The sequence below is a fragment of the Lissotriton vulgaris genome, chromosome 6 (assembly GCF_964263255.1).
Source record: "Lissotriton vulgaris chromosome 6, aLisVul1.2, whole genome shotgun sequence".
Lineage (NCBI taxonomy): Eukaryota > Metazoa > Chordata > Amphibia > Caudata > Salamandridae > Lissotriton > Lissotriton vulgaris.
The window spans coordinates 1,291,772,271-1,291,792,541 of NC_141694.1; the positions used below are offsets into that span (position 1 = coordinate 1,291,772,271).

The following is a 20,271-nucleotide window of genomic DNA, read 5'->3' on the forward strand; positions in this document are numbered from 1 at the left end:
CAGAGTGAGATTACCGTTGAGGGCATCTATTGCTTTTAGCCACTCTACGATTTGAGGGTTTTGTTCTTTGTTGGAGATGAGGAGGAATTCTGTTTTGTCTTGATTGAGTTTAAGGTGGTTAGTTGATAGCCAGTGTTGAATTTCTCTAAGGGTGTTAGATTGCTCGTAATGCCCTAGTAGAAAACAAAGCAAGTGACTGCTTGATGCCTGCTTAATGCCTGTTGTTAAAACTGGGGTCTCTAGTTGACAAGGGTGTACACCTTTGACCAAATAGGGACCCTTGCTTCTAAGTCAGGGAAAGGGGATTACACTACTGGATAACCCCTGCTCAACCCCCTTGGTAGCTTGGCACAAGCAGACAGGCTTATCTCATAGGCAGTGTCTTAAGCATTTGTGAATGTACACAGTAATACAGTGAAAACACTACAGATGGACACAACACAGGTTTTATAAAAATAAGTATTCTTTATATAGACATCACAAGACCATAAACAATAAACATCCACAATACTGTACTCACTAAGAATTCTTCAAGATGGTAGAAATAGTAAAAAAAATAGATTATTCACTTAAAATTAGTCTTTAGCAACAAATAAACCCACCTGGAGTTAACACGACTTCAAGGTCAAAGAATTCCCAAAGTATGGCGCCGACCGCGAGGTGCGCGGCGTCGTGCCCGGAGTCAAAACAGACCCACAAAGAACAGTACCTTGGAAAAGCGAAAACAAAGACAGCTCACGGCGTCAGGGCAATGCTGTGTCGTTGGCACATTGGAGCGTCAGTTCCTTCCTTCGGGGGAGATAAGGCGTCGGGACCTGGCTGCTTGCACAGGCAGGGGAGGCGTCAGTTCCTGACCGGAGAGGAAGTGATGTCACAATGGCTCCGAAACGACAGTTCCGTACGATGTCACGATGTCGATGGATTCTTGACCACCCACTTCAACGATCGGCTCCGCGATGATGTGAGCTTCGGAGTTGATGCGGCACAGCAGCAGGCGTGGGACCGGCGTTGCAAGTCGGAGCAGTGCTCACTGCTATGGCAGGTTTACAAAGTCGTCGCTGGCGTCGATATGGCATGGCGGTCGGCGTCGGGTCTATGTCGCAAGTCGGAGCAGCACTCACGACTTCTTTGCACATTACGGCATCGCTCACCGGTGTCGGTGTTGCATATTCCCTCTGTAGCACTAGAACAGTAAGTTCCAGATGCAGGCAAACAAAAGGGGGTGAAGTCTGGTATACATGAGACTTCAGTCCAGAGAAAAGCTCACATCAAGCACTTGGAGTAATATTCTGCAAGATTATGAAAGTTCTTTAAAAGTTCCTTCTCCTTTCCTTGGCAATGAAGAGACCACTGCAGGCCAACCCAGCACACAGCACACTAGTAGAGGGGCACTCCAAACTCCTGCAGCTTCCTTGGTTCTTCTCCTTGGCAAAAGGTTTGTCTTGTTCCCAGAAGTGATCTAAAGTCTTGGGCTCTGGGTTCCCATATTTATACTCAAATTCTCTTTGTTCTCTGAATGCAGAGAGGCCTCTGCCTAGTCCAACCCAGTTCTGGTCAGTCCTGGATCACTTTGTTGACAAGACTCCTTCTTTCCTTTCACAGTGTAGGCCAGGTGTCAAAAATGCAAGACTTCCCTAACCCTATGAGACTGTGTTGAGCATAGGAAAGCCACAGGATTGTGTGCCCAAGATCACATGAGAGGCAATCTCTGATAATAGCACGTTTCAAAGGTGCTTTATAGTTAAGCCAAATTGACACCAATTTCACAAAATCTACTCTGTATGGGAGCCCCACTTCCTTGTGTCATAAAATGAGTAGTGGAGGGAAGAACAGAGAGTAAGAGTCTGTATAAAGAATTCTGCTCTACCTGTATGTCAGAACAATTAGCATGGCCTCACAACTCACCATCATATAGAGCTGTATGGAAGTATTGACTCATACATTTCAAGGAATGGTAAAATCAATTTCCCCTATACATACCTAGGCCGGTTAAAAAGTGCACCCACAGATTGGCTGAGCTACAACTGCAGTTAATAATATTAGTAGACCAGTTTCCAGATGAATAACAAAAACTAAACAGGAAAAACTACTGACCAGATCTAATCTATTATTATCAATAGCTAGTGTGCTCATGTAGTTTAGGGCCAAAAGCCTTTATTTGTTATTTAGTCAAATTTGCTACTAAGTCGAGGGCGAAAATTATTACAGCAAACAAATGATGGACGGAATGCGGACTGTTCCCATGAGGCACAGGGTCAAGACTGATTTGTATATGGCTGGGATCAAACTGGGGTGGCAGAGTGGGCAAAAGAACAATGGATTTAACCCAGATCTTTTGCCTGAGGGAGAATGTTTGCATTGTCAGCATTCCGTCCATCATTTGTTTGCTGTAACACTTTTTGCCCTCAGTGGGATGGGTATGCCCAGACGTGGGTCCCTTGCTCACTGTGCCACTGGTTTCAAGCTTTTATCAAAGTAACAAGTGGTCCTTAGCATATAGGGATAAGGAAAGACAAAAATACTGTATAGACCACAATGGGCTACTATATAGTTCTCAATTCCTTGTCCAGCCGGGCAAGGAATGTTTATTGATTTGATAGATAGTTGGATTTTAGAAATACAACACATAACCCAAAACAGTAGGGTTATGGTAGGGCACAGTCCTGTGCCGTACGTGGGGAAGAAGGGAAAGTAGGTGAAAGAAATATCAGGCAAACATGGTGAGCTTGCAGGTCACTGATATGGATTTACATTGACAGTGTATCCTGGAGTTACTCATACAAACAATAATACAATAGGATCACATGTATGAATTACTCTACAAGGAGTCGACGTTTCGATCCCAAGCTCTGTTATAGAGGGATCATCTTCAGGACATGAAAATAACTTTGCCTGAATAGAGCTTTTTAAAGTTATGGTCTGGAAAAAATCTCTTCAAATGGAGTGGCCTGAATAATGGGACCGCCGAGCGTTGTCCATTTGTCAATTGTCCCTTAGATACGGGGCAATATTTGAGGCGAAGCTTGGGGGCTCAGTGCAGGTACCGGGGTTCCTTATTCAGTCATGGCGTCACTTTAGAATACTTTACAGGTTTCTGAATGGTGCACCGGAGTTATGCATACGATGTACCGGCGCCACGATTTTCTACACGCATTAATTGCGTTGCGGGTGATTAACTGGTTAATGTGCGTCCTCGAGAGAGAAGCACCTTTTAGGAAGGCTGACTTGTATTTTGTAGTTGTGGGCTTCTAGGATTCCAGTTAGGATCACGTGAGAATTTGGTTCCGGTTACAGCCGTAGTACATGCGCCGTGAGGGTCGCGAACTGCAGGAAGAACAATCTCGGATTAGTTTCTTTTTAAGATAGGATGCATTCGTCCGGCATGGTTGATGGCTCCGTGTTGGCGGGACGGCCAGAATGATGACTGGTCTGCGGGAAGTGCGTGGATACTCTGCATACGCCGGTCAAAAGCTGAATCTGGTTTCAAGCTAGCCTGGCTGAATAAGGGGGACTACCCTGACACTGGTCCCAGAATGCTTGTTTCTGGTCCACACAGGACCTTGCCTGGCAGTTCGGTCTGGACTGTTCCCATGAGGCACAGGGTCAAGACTGATTTGCATATGGCTGGGTCCAAACCGGGGTGGCGCAGTGGGCAAAAGAACAATGGATTTAACCCAGATCTTTTGACTGGGGAAGAATGTTTGCATTGTCAGCATTCCATCTATCATGTATTTGCTGTAACACTAAGTTGAGGGCAGCCATAAACTGTGTAAAAGTAATAACAAGAGAACGCAAGGCTCTTGGTATGTTGGCCATCAATACTGCATCATTGACATATAAAAGAGCTATTTTAGAAGAATTACTTATCATGGGGACATCAAGACAAGTTCAAAGTGTTTGTATAAAACAAAAAAGGGGATGCTACATTTAGAAAAGTGTTAATCGCTAGAGAGGTCAGATTAACTATTTCCACTACAACCTTAGCAACCTTTAAGAAAGTGTTGGACTAAGTAAGTATTTAATTTACTATTCAAACTACAACCTAAGCTGCAGTGGGAAAAGTGCTGTACTCTGGAGTAGTAAGATTTACTGATTCTACTTCAACCTTAGAAAAGCAGAAGAAAGTGTACGTCTCTGAAGGGGTCAGATGTACTATTTGCAGTCCAATCTTAGCACCACTGTGATAAATGTTGGGTTCAGGAAATCCCAGATTTTTTTTTTATTCCAACACCACCATAGGCTACATTGCTGAAATTCGATGAGGTCCCATTTACTATTCCCACTCCAAACTAGTAATAGTAGAGAAAGTCTTAAAATCGGGAGGGGTCAGATTTGATTCCCACTCCAGGTATATTGGGGAAAGTGTTGGATTCTAAAAGGGGACAGATTTACTATTCTCAATCCAACCTTAGCAAAAATTGGGATAACAGTTGCAGTTACTATTCCCACTTCAGCCTAAGCTAAATTGGGTTGCATGTTGGATACTGGAGGGGTCAGATTTACTATTCTCCCTCCAATCTATGCAACAATTAGGTGAGTGTTGGATTTAGGAGGGGTTTAATATTCACACTCAAACCTAAGCTTCACTGGGGAAGGTGTTAGGCTCTGAAGGGGTCATATTTATTTACTATTCATACTCCAACCTTAGTAAAATTTAGAAAAGTGTAGGACACTAGAGAGATCAGGTTTACAACCCCCCCCCACTCCCTTTAAACATAGTAAAATGTGGAGACATTTTTATTCTGACGGGATAAGTAACTATTCTAGCACCACCATGACTTACAGTAGGGTAAGTTGTAGACTTTGGAGAGATCATATTAACAAATTCCACTTCAACATAAGTTACATTTTGCAAAGTGTTAGACTCTGAAACAGTCAGATTATAAATCCAAACTCAAACCTAAGCCACAAAGGGGAAAGTGTTGAACTTTAGGAGGTTCATGTTTACTATTCCTACTCCAATCTAAGGTGCATTAGAGGGCATTTTAAACTTTAAAAAGGTCTCATTTACAAGTCTACCTACAACCTTAAATGCAACCAATTAAAATAAATATCAAAAGAACAATGTTTTTAAAAAAACAACAAAATGTTGTGTTACAGTGAATAAATAAACATTAAAAATGGATAAAACATAAACAATTACTTATAAAGAATCAAAATATCTGTAAAATATCTTAATCAAACTAAATAATCAACATAATTATGTAAAATAATTAAAAAAACAATTGTAAATTATTTAAATAAAATTTCCAATGAATCCACATATTACAGTTTTAAAAAACGCTGTCCAAACAATTATACATTTAAAAAGGAAGTAGAGAAAACTATTTTGTTTTATTTTAAAATTTAATATCATATGTTATAGTTATTGTAATTAAATATTAACTAAAAATATGGACCTTATATATTGAACTCAGCAACATAATTAGTTACCTATTGAATAATTAAAAAAATAACAAACTATAAAACATATACAGTTATAACACTTCACTACAAACACATTAACCCTCCAACAAAATGTAATAATGAAAAAACTATAATATTTGGTACAATTAATGACATAATCTAAAAATTGCAATGAATTTCTAGAATATTTTACATTTGGAAATGAATTGCAAGGTTAGTTACTAAACAGTTACTGCTCTAATTTACATAATGAATTATCTAAATAACAATTACAGCATAATTTCAAATGAAATAATGTGTAGGACACTTCCCACCCTACACTCCTTGAAACCCAATTGCCTTCCAAAATAAATATACATTAAATAACTATATACCATGAAAATAACATTAAATTAAAAATGTATCAAAATAAAGGTTAAAAAAACAGAATAATTCACATTAAATATAAACTATTTTAATTACATTTGAAATTACAATATGTTCTACAAAATAAATACAATGGTATTCTTAACTTAAATATTATGCCCCACAATAATCTTAACATCACAACATTTTTCTGGTGATAGAACTGACCAACTAACTATATTATTTAGTTGCTTAATGTGGAACACTGTGGAAGCACAAGGGAGTGAAACTCTTTTCCCAACCCATGCCATATCAACTGGAAGTTCTGCATATGTAAGTGAACATGTGGAGCTGTACTTGCCAGTTACATCATACTACTCTAATGTTAAGTTATAGTCATGTTTAGACTGTACTGATACTATGAGATCACTCATTAGATGCACATGCATCTTTCTATACATAATTGTTGACAGGAAAGGTGAACTCTCAGAGGAACCTCAACAGCAGAGCTACTTCAATAACGTATGAGGCTGCACTGGGCTTAAAATCAGTAATAATCGTCTTGGATTTCTTGACTACTTACCCTGCAGAGAGAGCCCCACCTCAATTTAATCATGATTGCGACATCATCTCAGCATTTCATGACAGTGATACTGAAGTAATGTAAAAGTGACTTACAGAGCACGTTGATACATAAGATGGTGTCATGGCACTGATAATTGGCACTTGTGTCAACATGGTACCCACAATACATAGTCCTCTTTGCTACTCATACCTGCTTGATCTTCTTCTGTCACACTCTTAGCTCAAAAACATCATGCAACTTGAAATCAAATCCCTAATTAAATACGTATTTAATAGCAAATGTACTATATATATAATGCTGAGCCACATAGTCATATGAGACTATATTTTGACTTGTGAAAGTGTCTGACGTATGATTGCTGAATTTTGGTATACAAAAGCAGTACCTGAGCATGTCATACTATATTCTTAGCTTTTATGGCTATGCTGGTGCAAATGTGTCTGTATTGGCAAATGATGGCAGTGTCTGGGCATGTTACACTGAATAAAAGGGCGTCCGAGGCCAATGAGGGTATTTTAATTGTTGCTGCATCCTTGTCATATCATGGCCCAAAAAATTAATATTGGGCAGCCCCATTTTTAATATGTGGCTGGTAGTAGCTGTTAGCATAATGTACCATTGGAGAAGATGCCCAACTGATTTTTGTTACAGCCACTCACTGTCAGTAAATAAGCTGATGGCATAAACTGTGTTTAATTTGTTGGCTTTGTTACTGGTTTGCATGCACATTGCACAGGTGTATATGGAGGATGCATTACACTATTGGCTTTGGTGTATAGATCAGTGTGGAAAAGGGCACTGAAAGATTTGCCTAAGGTGAATGTCCTTACACTCTACACATTGGCAAGGCATTTTCTTGAGTCCCCAGCCATTTTGAGTTCCTGGAGAGATAACGACTTTCACTCACCTGATACCTGTCTCTGCTGTTCTTTCTTACATCTCCATGCATGCCCAGTTGTCAGCACAGCTCCCTTTTGGCTCTGATGCCTGCAAGGCAGAGAATGGTAGATCTTTAATTCTGTATGGCCCTGCCCTCTGTCTCGTGCACAAATGACGGGTCTGGGTCATGAGCTTTATATGTGACAAGTGAGGATAGGGAATTATGTGGCATGTGCTCTGGCAAGAATAGCCACTTTTGTGAGTGCTACTGTGTGTGTGTATTTGATTATGTGATTAAGTGTGTAGTCTGTGGCTTTGTGGATCGCTAGTGTATAGTGGCATTGACTAGTTATGGAGGAATATTGGTGGCACATCATGGCATTCAATTACCAATACTTGGAGTGTCAACAAGCAACAATTCACAGCGCCTGTAATATTCTGCCCCCAATTTGGCTTGTTATTTGAAAGGAAATCCTGTTCCTGCAATTATTCCCACACTCACTTTGCTTTCGAATGGCGGTTATCTTGTCCTTAATAAGCTGGACTGTTGTGGTCTGCAGGCGGGAATCCTGTATGTGTTGTCTGTTTACCAGTTAGTTACTTGTTGCAACAACGTTCTGTTTTCCCCTCCACATGGGGGTGTAGTTAGTTTGTTGTGTGTGTAGCAAAAAGGATCAGTGGATGATGGATCAAAAGAACCTAGCCAACGACAAACGGGTGGTTCACCAATTGGGTGGAAACCAACCTCTGATAGCCTAAAAGAAATATTTCTTTTCTTGAGTCCCCTCACTCACCCAGGGTTGCCCCTAGGTGACATGCTTCATCATTGTGGCCATCCCAAGCATCTACTGCTTGGGGCGTGCTGCGACTTGAGGAGTTACGTAGGAGCACCTATTTTGTGAGGATATGTGTAGTGCAGTGTAGGGGGAGTGGTGTAAGTGATATTTAAAAATTGACCTAACTAGTGAGCCAAAGTGTTATTCCTGCTCCCAGTTGGCAAGGATAAAAAGGGTTAATAAAAGGGAAAAATAACTGTTATGTAATTATAATCCCTAGTATTGTGTCAACATGTTTCGAGGTATCCCCTAAACCTCTTCTTCAGGACAACAAAGGCCCCAGCCCATTGTGTACCACTCCATGCAGGATCTATAGTTAAGTGAAAATAAAGACAAGGAATGCACACCTATTGTGTAAGCATTTCGAAAAAATACATACGGTTGATTCTGAACACGTAATATCTGTCATGGAGTAGAAAACGCAAAATGCAAGTTAATATATATACTGCCTGCCCACCACTCCTGTGGGCAGGTTATGGCATTCTGCTGCGCGTAAATGAAGGTACTTCATAAAATGGTGTAAGTGCCCTTGAAAGTAACAGTCAATCAATCAATCAATCAATGCATTTGTATAGCGCGCTACTCACCCGGAAGGGTCTCAAGGCGCTGGGGGAGAGGGGTGCGTCACTGCTCGAACAGCCAGGTCTTGAGCTGCTTCCTGAAGGAGAGATGGTCTTGGGTCAGCCGGAGGTGGATGGGGAGGGAGTTCCACGTCTTGGCTGCCAGGTAGGAGAAGGATCTTCCTCCGGCCGTGGCTTTGCGAATGCATGGTACTGCGGCAAGGGCGTGGCTGGTCGATCGTAGCTGGCGGGTGGACGTGTAGAAGGTCAGGCGGTCGTTGAGGTACTTGGGGCCCAGGTCGTGGAGAGCCTTGTGTGCGTGGGTGAGGAGCCTGAACGTGATTCTCTTGCTGACGGGGAGCCAGTGCAGGTCTCTCAGGTGGCGTGAGATGTGGCTGTGTCAGAGGATGTCCAGGATGAGTCGTGCGGATGCGTTCTGGATGCGTTGGAGTCTTTTTTGAAGTTTGGCTGTGGTTCCGGCGTAGAGGGCGTTTCCGTAGTCCAGTCAGCTGGTGACGAGTGCCTGGGTGACGGTCTTCCTGGTTTCGGTGGGGATCCATCGGAAGATTTTGTGGAGCATGCGCAGGGTGTTGAAGCAGGATGACGAGACGGCGTTGACTTGTCTGGTCATCGTGAGGGAGGAGTCCAGGATGAAGCCCAGGTTTCGTGCGTGGTCCGTTGGCTTGGGGGTGGTGCCCAGGGCACGGGGCCACCAGGAGTCGTCCCAGGCGAAGGGCGATGATCCCAGGATGAGGACTTCCGTCTTGTGTGAGTTCAGTTTCAGGCGGCTGTTCTTGATCCACTCTGCAACGTCTTTCATCCCTTCGTGTAGGCTGGCTCTGGCGGTGGCGGGGTCATTGGTGAGGGAGAGGATCAGCTGGGTATCGTCGGCGTAGGAGATGATGTTGAGGTTGTGCTGGTGTGTGATGGCTGCGAGGGGGCTCATGTAGACGTTGAAAAGGGTTGGGCTGAGTGATGATCCTTGTGGTTCGACGCAGATGACTTCGGTGGCCTCGGATCTGAACGGGGGGAGGCGGACTCTCTGGGTTCTTCCGGCGAGGAACGAGATGATCCACTCCAGTGCCTTCTCTTGGATTCCGATGTTGCTGAGGCGCTGTACTAGGGTGCGGTGGCAGACAGTGTCGAACGCTGCAGAGAGGTCCAGGAGGATGAGGGCCGCTGTTTCCCCGTTGTCGAGCAGGGATCTAATGTCATCGGTGGCTGCGATCAGGGCGGTCTTGGTGCTGTGGTTGGCTCGAAAACCTGACTGCGAGGGGTCGAGGGATCTGTTCATCTCGAGGAAGTAGGCGAGCTGTCTGTTGACGGTCTTCTCGATGACTTTGGTCGGAAAAGGGAGGAGCGAGATGGGGCAGAAGTTCTTGAGGTCGGTGGGGTCGGCTGTTGGTTTTTTCAGGAGGGCGCTGAGCTCGGCGTGCTTCCAGCTCTCCGGGAAGGTGGCGGTGTGGAAGGAGGTGTTGATGATATCCCGGAGATGGGGTGCAATGATGGCGTCGGCCTTGTTGAAGACGTGGTGGGGGCAGGGGTCGGTGGGGGATCCGGAGTGGATGGTGTTCATCGTGCGGGTGGTTTCTTCGATGCTGGCCAGGGTCCAGTTGCAGAGGGGGGTGGTGGCGGGCGTTGGTTCGGAGGTTGGGTGCGTGGTCTGTGCGCCGAAGCTGTTGTGTATGTTGGCGATCTTGCGGTGGAAGAACGAGGCGAGTGAGTCGCAGAGGTCTTGCGAGTGAGTGATGTCGTTGTTTCCGGCGCTGGGGTTGGAGAACTCTTTGACGATGCTGAAGAGTTCCTTGCTGTCGTGGCCGTTGTTGTCCAGTCGTTCTTTGAGTGCTGTCTTCTTGGTGGCGCGGAGCAGCTGGTAGTGCTTGCGGGTGGCGGGCTTGAGGGCGGTCCTGTTGTCTATGGTCTGGTCGTGGCGCCAGGCTTTCTCAAGGGTGCGGCAGTTCTTCTTGGAGTCCTTGAGTTCGTCGGTGAACCAGGGGGTTTTCTTGCTGCCGGGTCTGCTGGGAGGGTTCTTTAGTGGTGCGAGTCATCGGCGCAGGTGGACAGCCACTGTGTGAGGTTGCTGGCAGCTTCGTTGGGGTCCGTTGTGCTGGTGGGAGCGTTCTGGCTGAGGGTGGCGGTGAGCTGCTCGGCGGTGATCTTGCTCCAGCTCCGACGAGGAACCTGTTGTGGGTGGTGGTGGGTCGTGGTTCTTCTGAAGCTGAAGTGGACGCAGCTGTGGTCAGTCCAATGAAGTCCGGTGGAGTGGCTGAAGGAGATGTGCTTGCTGGATGAGAGGACGGGGTCAAGCGTGTGGCCGGCGTAGTGGGTGGGGGTGTTCACCAGTTGCTTGAGTCCGAGGTTGGCAAGGTTGTCCAGCAGGGTGGTGGTGTTGTTGTTGTTGTTGTTCTCCAGGTGGAAGTTGAGGTCCCCTAGGAGGATGTAGTCAGCGGAAGGGAGGGCGTGCGGGCTGATGAAGTCTGCGATGTCTTCGCTGAATTGTGTGCGTGGTCCCGGGGGTCTGTAGATGAGGGTGCCTCTGAGGGTCGTCTTGGGGTCAGTGTGTATCTGGAAGTGAAGGTGTACGGCTGCAGGGAAGGTGTCGTCAGAGTTGGTCGAGATGTGGATGGTGTTCTTGTGTACGATGGCGATGCCTCCTCCCTTCTGGTTGACGCGGTCCCTCCGGGTGATCTTGTATCGGTCCGGGATGGCTATGGCGACGTCAGGTGCTGAGGAGGCGTTCATCCAGGTTTCTGTGAGGAAGGCGACGTCTGGTGCTGTTGTATCGAGCAGGTTCCAGAGTTCAACGGCGTGCCTGTGGATGGAGCGGGTGTTGAGCAGGATGCACTTGACGTGGTTGTTGCTGGTGCCTGGCCTTTTGGGTGCGGTGCAGGTCCGGAGGCAGGTGAACTTGCAGGCTTGGTAGGTGAAGGGTCCGTGGGTGCGTCTCGCAGTGGCTCGGTAGCAGGTGGGGTTTCGGCCGGCGTTGAGTGCGTCGAGGGTGGTGGCGTCGTAAGTCCGTCGTGTGGGCTGGCATCCTCGGGGGCCAGGGGTCCTGGCGCTGGGCGCAGTCCAAGCACGGACGGGCGCAGACGGGCTTGCCTTTGGCGCGCCTTCGGCGCACAATCGGCGCGCCCGCTGCGCGTACGTCCGGGCTCCATATGAGGCGAAATGGGAGGGCGGAGCAGCTGGAAGGCAGGAGCGGGGGGGCCAATCGGGAACAGAAACAAGAAAGGGGCGGGGCCACGATGGAGCTGCGGCGGGGAGCGGGTGGGGGCACCCGAGGGGATAGCGAGGCGCGGTAATATCGCACAGACAAGAAAGGCAGCAGTTAAAACACAGGAACAGGAGAAAAATACAATGTTAAGTTTAACCCACAATTACAGGAGGAAATACAGTGAGCACAAAAATGGGCCAACCACCGTGTCAGGGAGAACGAGCAGCAGCGAGGGACACCGCTGCGGCGTGGGGGGTGTCCTGAGTAATTAGTGCTTTGATCCTTTGTGTATTAATATACAACACTTGACATCACTATTGTGAGAAAGCAAGGTTAAAAAATAGGTTGAAAACACTCGTGATCATGGACAAAATAGGACGCACACAACATGAAACATAATAACAATTTCTTTTTGCAACGTACTTATTTTATGACCAAATTGTGCTTCATGGTCTGTCTGGGTGGAGGGGCCTGTAGAACGTTATATTGTAATAAGAATAATACACAAAGAAGTGCAATTATAGGGATTTTGTTTCAAACCATTCCTCTCTTTTAAGCATCCCTTGCACTGATCCTACATATTGGTAAGAAATGAGGTGAGAATACGGGAAAAAGAGTTTCTGGATTTCCTGTAGGGAGAAAAAGTCTTACTGTGCTCAGCAACCCTCCATCAATACGACGTACTCGTTCCCAGGGTGGACCGCATCTTAGCATGTTCGGTACAGGTAGAAATAGTCTTTCAAAACAGCCGAGTCATGTCCTCATGCTGTTAAAGACTAGTGCATGTCTCGTTTCGTTTGGGAATGGTCCACCATGTTGATAGTATTTTTGTGTCTCTACTTGTCTTACTGCAAAAATGGAGTCGCCTCTGAATATCTAAATTATTCTTTTATGTACAGTAGTACCTCCTTCGAATTATAGAGAGACGCCAGGTGAACCTAGCCCAATCCTCCTTCTCCCTCTGTTTTTGATTGATAGTTTGTTGTGGCCTTCCATTCCAACTCTGAAAACAGATGTCAATAAGCTAAGCAGGCTCAAAACGTAATTGTTTCAACAAGAAGTGGCTCTCACTTCAGCATGTGAGACCTTCGAATTGCAGGTGGCAAGAACATCAAGTGAAATACAGTAATTGTTAAACACAAATCTTCGACTACATTTCACATTTCAGGGAATTGATACATCAAATATTTAATGGGTCTGATACCACATGCCTGGCACACTTTTGTAAGTTTTTGGGCTCCAGCCTTGTGACTTATTTTCAAACTATTTTTGGGCTAATCCCAGCTTTTATATATTATATATTTTCCAGTGTATTTGGTGGATTCCTGCTGATGCTTGTCTTGATTTGTGGCATCATCATGCTTTTCCTTTTATTCCGCAATGGCTGACGCATTTGTTGGCCTGCCCAGACAGGCATAACTGCAGCTGTACCATGAGTGAATGCTATAACTTTTTGGACTGGTGCCCTTAGACGCTCTTGCTACTGAATTTTGTCTAACCTTCTGCTAAGCTTACTTCGCCTGTGTGTAACCTGTGTTCCATTGCATCCAGTGCCCCCTTCAAAGGGCCCTGGATGTCTGCCTGGCTGCACTATCTCACGCTGCCTTGGATTTCGAACTGTTGATGGGTCCCTTAGTGGCCCATAACCAGGACTGTTCCTTGGGTATGTGGCTTGTGTACAACCCCACATTGTGGCCAGTGGCTGGAGGTGATCCCTGTGCAGATGCACAGTGTCTTCTTAATCTCAGTTTTATCGAAATCACCCCAGGTCTCTATTGGTCAAATATGTTATTTATTGTGTGACAAGTGCACCAGCAACAAATGATGACTGTAATGCTAAATTAATCAAACATTAACCTCCAGTCAAGATATCTGGGTAAAATACATTGTTCTTTAGCTCACTACGCCAGCCCAGTTTGGAACCAACCATATACGAATCAGTCTTAACCTAGCTCCTCATGGGAACAGTCCAGCCCAAACTGCCAAGCTGGGTCCTCCTTGGACGGGAAACAAGCATCCTGGGACTGGTTTCGGGGTATTACCCCTCATCAGCCAGTCTATCTTGAATCCAGTGGCATAGCGGGCAAAGGGACCCACGTCTGGACATAACCATCCCACTTGGGGGCGAAAAGATCACCAGCAACAATTAATGGATGGAATGCTGAATGAATGAAACATTCACCGCCATTCAAGAGATCTTTGTTAAATCCATCATTCTTTTGCTCACTACGCCACCCCAGTATGGACCCAGCCACATGCAAATCAGTCTAGACCCTGCTCTTCATGGGAACAGTCCAGCCCGAACTGCCAAGCCAGGTCCTTCCCGGACTGGAAAAAAGCATCATTGGACCAGTTTCAAGGTATTAACTAGGCCTGGGCGTCCGAATCGGCTACACCCACGGAGTAGACGTAGTGTTGCCTCCTACACATTTTGCGTAGACAGCGTAGCCGGCAACACTATGCCCACTCCGTGAGCGTAGCCGAGTTGGCCACCACCCGCCTCCCTCCCGCCCTTCCTACATACATTATTTAAGCAAAATACCCCTAATAAAGCAAGTTTAAAGCAGTTACCGTGTCCCGGGCTCGTCCGGGGCTCCCTCTTGGAATAGCGTCCCATCATAGATACCAATGCACAGGCGCGGCCGCCCGCGCATGCGCATTGGTATCCATGACGACGCGATTCTTAGAGCGAGCCCCGGACGAGCCCCGGACACGGTAAGTGCTTTAAACTTGCTTTATTAAGGGTATTTAGCTAAAATAATGTATGTAGAGGAGAGCGGAAGGGAGGTGCGTAGTGGGGCTTCGCGGAGTGCGGGAGTGGGCGCAGCTTCTCGCCCACTCCGCGTAGCTCCGCGGAGCCCCACCACGCCCACTACGCCCGGGCCTAGTATTAACCCTCATCAGCCAGGCTAGCTTGAAACCCGTGGCACAGCGAGGCAGGGACCCATGCCTGGGCATACTCATTCCACTTAGATTTAAAAATGCAGCAGCAATAAATGATGGACAGAATGCTGAATGAATCAAACATTCACCCCCAGTCAAAAATGAAAGAAATCTGGATTAAAACCATAGGGGCATATTACCAAGCAATAGCGATAATTATCGCTATTGCTTGGTTAGCGGGAAAAAAATATCGCCGAGCACCGAGGATTTTTACCTCTGAGATACCTTGATATTATCAAGGTTTATCTCAAAAGCGGTAAAAATCCTGCAAAATGCATGAATATCGCTGAAAAATCAGCGATATTCATGCATTATCGTGACAATGCTCTTAGCCATGTTATCCACCTTCCATTGGATAACATGGCTAAGAACTGGTTTTAGCAGGCGTTAGCTTTGTGAGATATTCGTGCTTAGCGCTAATATTTCCAAAAGTTGTTAATAGGAGTTAGAGATGTTAGCGACTGTTTTCAGTCGCTAACATCTTGGCACGCCCACTTTGCATGTCATTAGCGATAATTATCGCTGACATGCAAAGTGGGACCCTAAATGCCCGCTATCGCCTACAAGCTGTCGCTAACTGGTGTTAGCGACAGCTTGGTAATAGGGCGATAAAATTATCGCCGCATTAGCGGGAAAAAGCCCCGCTAATGCGGCGATAATGCCCTTGGTAATATGCCCCATAGTTCTTTTGCTCACTACGCCACACAAGTTTGGATCCAGCCATATCCAAGTCAGTCTTGATCCTGCTTCTCTTGGGAACAGTCCAGCCCGAACTGCCAAGCTGGGTCCTCCGTGGACCAGAAACGAGCTTCGGGGGACCGGTATCGGGGTACTACTAATTTTCTAATTTGTTTCCATATGAAATGAATTAAAAGAATCTTACAATGCTTCTTGTTTCCCCAATGCCTCAATAGTTAATACCTAAGGTCCTAACTACTGCAATAATGTCCACCTTGGACCACTGAAATACGTGTCCATTTGACACCCTGTTGCCTTAGATGTCTATGTCTGGTGCCTTAAATTATCCACTGTACCTCTTTCCACATCTATCTGCAATTCATTGCTACAAAATTTAGTTATACTTACATGTAACGTCAGTAATATAACTAGCATCCTTTGACTAGTTTCCCTTTCAAGAAAGTTTGTATGGTTGTAATCCATTTTGACTCTGTGCCTTGGTTTAACCAAACGCACAACTCCACAATGAAGAAAGCTGGAGGAACATTTCTAATTCCAAAAACGCTGTAAGACCTTGCTGTTTAAACATTGATTCTCCAGTTTCGGTTGCCCACTGGCCAACGTGCCAAAATTGATCCCACTTTTTAAAGCAGCAGATAAGTACCAAGAGATCCAACAAGGAATATCTTAGATCTACATATTCCTTATCATAACAAGAGAAGATATTGCAATGGCATTCTTAGAAATGTTATGTCAACACTGTAGTAATTAAGCAAAATGAAGACTGATTGATGATCAACTTAATGATACTGCCCTCAAACTCTAGTCCCATATACAGGGCTGTTCAATTTACCTTCTTATTACTAGGCTTTCATTATGAATATGCCAGTAAATAGGGTGGAGTTTCCCTTCCCCTGGAGTTTGAGGGGGTACCTGTACTCCCAGGGGTGGGGAAGATCCGGACCATTACAAGTTGGACCCTGAGGCTCCACCAAGAAAAGAGGAATTGTCTTGGAAATGGGTAATTTCAGGTCCAATTTCCCAAGTAATCCCTCATTTTGGGCCGGACTCTCACCTGGAGATTTCGGCTATTTTTAGCTGCTAAATTCTCTGTGGGGAAAGTCCATATTTCTGTAGATTTCATAATGCTAATGGGGCCGGTAACTGCTGCTGCTGGCACAATTTGAATTAAGTGGCCACTCATAATGAGAGTTATAATGTGGTCAAGTTCACTGATTGACGTTTTGTAGAAATATATAATCGATCAATTAATGCGCCTGACTGACAGGTGGAAGTTGTGCACCTCAAAGTAATTCCTCTTTAAGCAATGAGTTGGCAATACCCACAAATGTGCACTGTTGCTCCTGGGATATCTGACCTACTGAAATGGGCGGCGGCAGAAGTTGAAACATGTTGGAGCACTAACTGACTGTCTCAAAATGGGATAGTATGTTATTGCAAGTTGCTCCAAAATCAGATGATAGACCACCTTGATCCAATTAGCAACATTACAATTGGGTATAGATATGTTTGCCATCTCTGAGCCTGTGATCACTAAATTTGTTGTATAGATAGACTGTGTCTATAACTAATAATACTGTGTACGTTGTAGAACGGAGTTGTCCACTTTAAGGGCCCGAATCACAAAAGTAGTCTGAGCCAAAATCCTAACTTTATGACTTTCGGTATTCACAAAAGGCATTGCGGAGTAGTAAAATTAGAATTCCTAACTTTACCACTCTTAAATGCTCTTTGTTAATAGGAGTAGTAAAGTTAAGGGGCCTGATTCACAGAATTAACTTAAGACAAAATCCTAAACTTACTACTTTTGGTATTCACAGAAGGCATTTAGTAGTAGTAAAGTTAGGATTTTGTCTTACGTCTGTCTTAAGTCTGTCTTAAGTTTGTCTTAAGTTTGTCTTAAGTCTGTCTTAAGTTTGTCTTAAGTCTGTCTTAAGTCTGTCTTAAGTCTGTACTAAGTCTGTACTAAGTCTGGCCTAAGTTTGTCTTAAGTCTGTCTTAAGTCTGTCTTAAGTCTGTCCTACTACAATTTTTGGTATTCACAGAAGGCATTTAGTAGTAGTAAAGTTAGGATTTCATCTTCGGTTTGACTTAAGTTTGACTTAACACAGACTTAATACAGACTTAAGACAGTCTTAAAAGGCAAACTTAAGACAAGCTTAGGACAGACTTAAGACAGACATAAGACAAAATCATAACTTTACTACTACTAAATGCCTTCTGTGAATACCAAAGGCAGTAAGTTTAGAATTTTGTCTTAAGTTAGTTCTGTGAATCGGGCCCAAGATTCCTAACTTTACTACTCTTCAATGCCCTTTGTGAATATCGAAAGTTGTAAAGTTAGGATTTTGTCTCAGTTTAGGAGTAGTAAAGTTAGGAATCCAAACTTTACTACTCCTAAATGCCTTTTGTGAATACTGAAAGTACTGAAAGTCGTAAAGTTAGGATTTTGTCTCAGACTACTTTTGTGAATCAGGCCCTAAGCTATCCGCTGCACCATCTAATACACTGTTAACATGGATTGGTTGTTGAAACATGTAAGTCCTATTTTGATGACTCACCTGGTTTTCTTCACTTATGGAGATAAGTTCCTTCTGCCTTTTATAAAAAAAAAAATTGCCTAACGTTGCAGTTTGAAGGTTCTTCTGTAATTGCTAAGATAGTATGTTACTTTTCAGCATGGTATACACTCACTGTTTTACTTGAAAATCAAACAATGCCTATAAAGCACATGTACTTAAAATCTGTGTTTTCTCTTACCACAGGTTGTGGGCGGTTTATAGTTCTTTCATCTGTGGTTGCAGCCTTAAGTGGACTTCTAGCAGGATATGAACTAGGGATCATCTCTGGAGCATTACTCCAGCTCCATGGTTTGTTAACACTTACTTGCCAGGAGCAAGAACTTGTGGTGAGTTCTCTACTGATTGGTGCACTCCTAGCATCATTTACTGGAGGATTCCTAATAGATCACTATGGAAGGAGAATTACCATCATAATGACTGCATGTTTGCTTGTGTTGGCAAATCTGTTCTTGATAAGTATTGCTTCTTATGGAGTTCTCATAGTAGGACGTATCGTCATAGGAGTCTCTATATCACTTTCTTCAATTGCGACATGCGTTTATCTGGCGGAAATTGCCCCGCAGCAAAATAGAGGTCTTTTGGTATCATTAAACGAATTAATGATTGTGGTGGGGGTTCTTCTTGCCTATGTTTCAAACTACATTTTTTCAACTATTTCCCATGGGTGGCAGTACATGTTTGGTTTAATAATCCCGGTGGCAGCGGTACAAGCACTTGCTGTGTATTTCCTTCCCCCAAGCCCTAGATTTCTGATCAGGAAAGGCCATGACGAAGATGCCAGCAAAGTCCTCAAGAAACTGCGGGCAACCTCGAATACTTCTGAGGAGCTCACTTCTATTAAGTCTTCCATAAAAGCTGAACACCAATACACATGTTTGGACTTATTTCGCTCCAACGACAACATGAGGTCTAGAATGTTAATAGGCCTCACATTAGTATTTTTTGTGCAAATTACAGGACAACCAAATATCTTATTTTATGCCTCAACTGTCTTGAAATCAGTTGGTTTTCAGAGCAATGAAGCAGCCAGCCTGGCTTCCACTGGAGTTGGAATTGTTAAAGTTGTGAGTACAGTGCCAGCAACACTTCTTGTGGACAAAGTTGGAAGCAGGACCTTTCTGTGCATTGGGTCGGCTATCATGGCAGTATCTTTGGCCACGTTGAGCTTGGTGAGCCTTAACATAGAAGTACATTTTGGTGAGATTTGTAAAAACTCAACAGATCTTAATCAGTCTTTGGAAATTGAACATTTTCCTGGCCCAGGAGATTTAGCTGCTATAAACATGACTCTCAAACAGGAATTTTCTGGGTCATCTTTAGCTACACTGAGAGACCCATTGATTTCAAAGCAAAATCAATGGAATTTGACAACTGCACCCCAGAACTGGTTCTCTGAATTTAGCAAGACTGAACGGTTTGCACCAGATGAGACAAGCAGCAAGAGATCCATTCTGAAATGGCTTTGTCTCGCCAGCCTTCTTGTGTTTGTAGCTGCCTTCTCCATCAGCCTTGGACCTAGTAAGTATTTCTATTCTTTTTATTATAAAGTATTAACAGTCGATTATTTGACTTAAGTGGAAACCTGGACATGCACACCAAAGAAGAAAAAGACATTGTAATTTGTGTATATTTCATGGTAAATTGCAATCATTCATCTGTTGATTAAATATATGTTAGTTTTCATATCAACTACACGTTTGTCCTAAAAATGTTGTAAATGTTTTTCTCAATTACAGTATACTGACAACTGAAAAATGCCCTGTTAAACAAAAAAGTAGCAGCAGGCCCAAACTGTATTCACATGAAGACTCTCCTATATATTGCTAGGTGACAGAAGTGGAAACTGAAATCTGTTGAGCACCGCTGTGATGTTACTGCATATGAAACATATGTTCACTTCTGTCTTCTTCCGAAATCTAAGGCGTTACTTGTCCACTTAGCCTTGACTTAGACACTTTTGCCACCCCTAGAATTATAAGACCTAATGGTAATTGATGAGAAATTACTACCTACAGTGCAGAATACTTGTGACTTGGCTGTTGTAGTTTACACGTCTGCTTCATTCTGCTCCACTGAATTGAGAGCAAGAAGGGGTATTAGTTTACAGAGTATTATAGTAGGACATAGCCTCTACAGTGTTTTCAGCCACAAATCCTCTTTTTCAGAGGAAAAAAGAGTTTGATTTTGGTCTCACGTTATGGCATCTTTTAGTTGTCTGTCG

At 44.3% G+C, this 20,271-nt stretch overlaps 1 protein-coding gene across 2 annotated transcripts in view; it reads left to right on the plus strand.

Annotated features, from left to right (window-relative positions):
• Nucleotides 1-20,271, plus strand: part of SLC2A12 (solute carrier family 2 member 12) — a 418,153-nt gene that overhangs the window by 134,760 nt on the left and 263,122 nt on the right. For both annotated transcript variants that reach the window (XM_086927426.1, XM_086927425.1), the window contains one exon: nt 18,234-19,568. In XM_086927426.1, coding sequence (XP_086783552.1) covers nt 18,464-19,568 — 1,105 coding nt within the window. In that variant the 5' untranslated portion in view covers nt 18,234-18,463. The remainder of the gene's footprint in view (nt 1-18,233; nt 19,569-20,271) is intronic.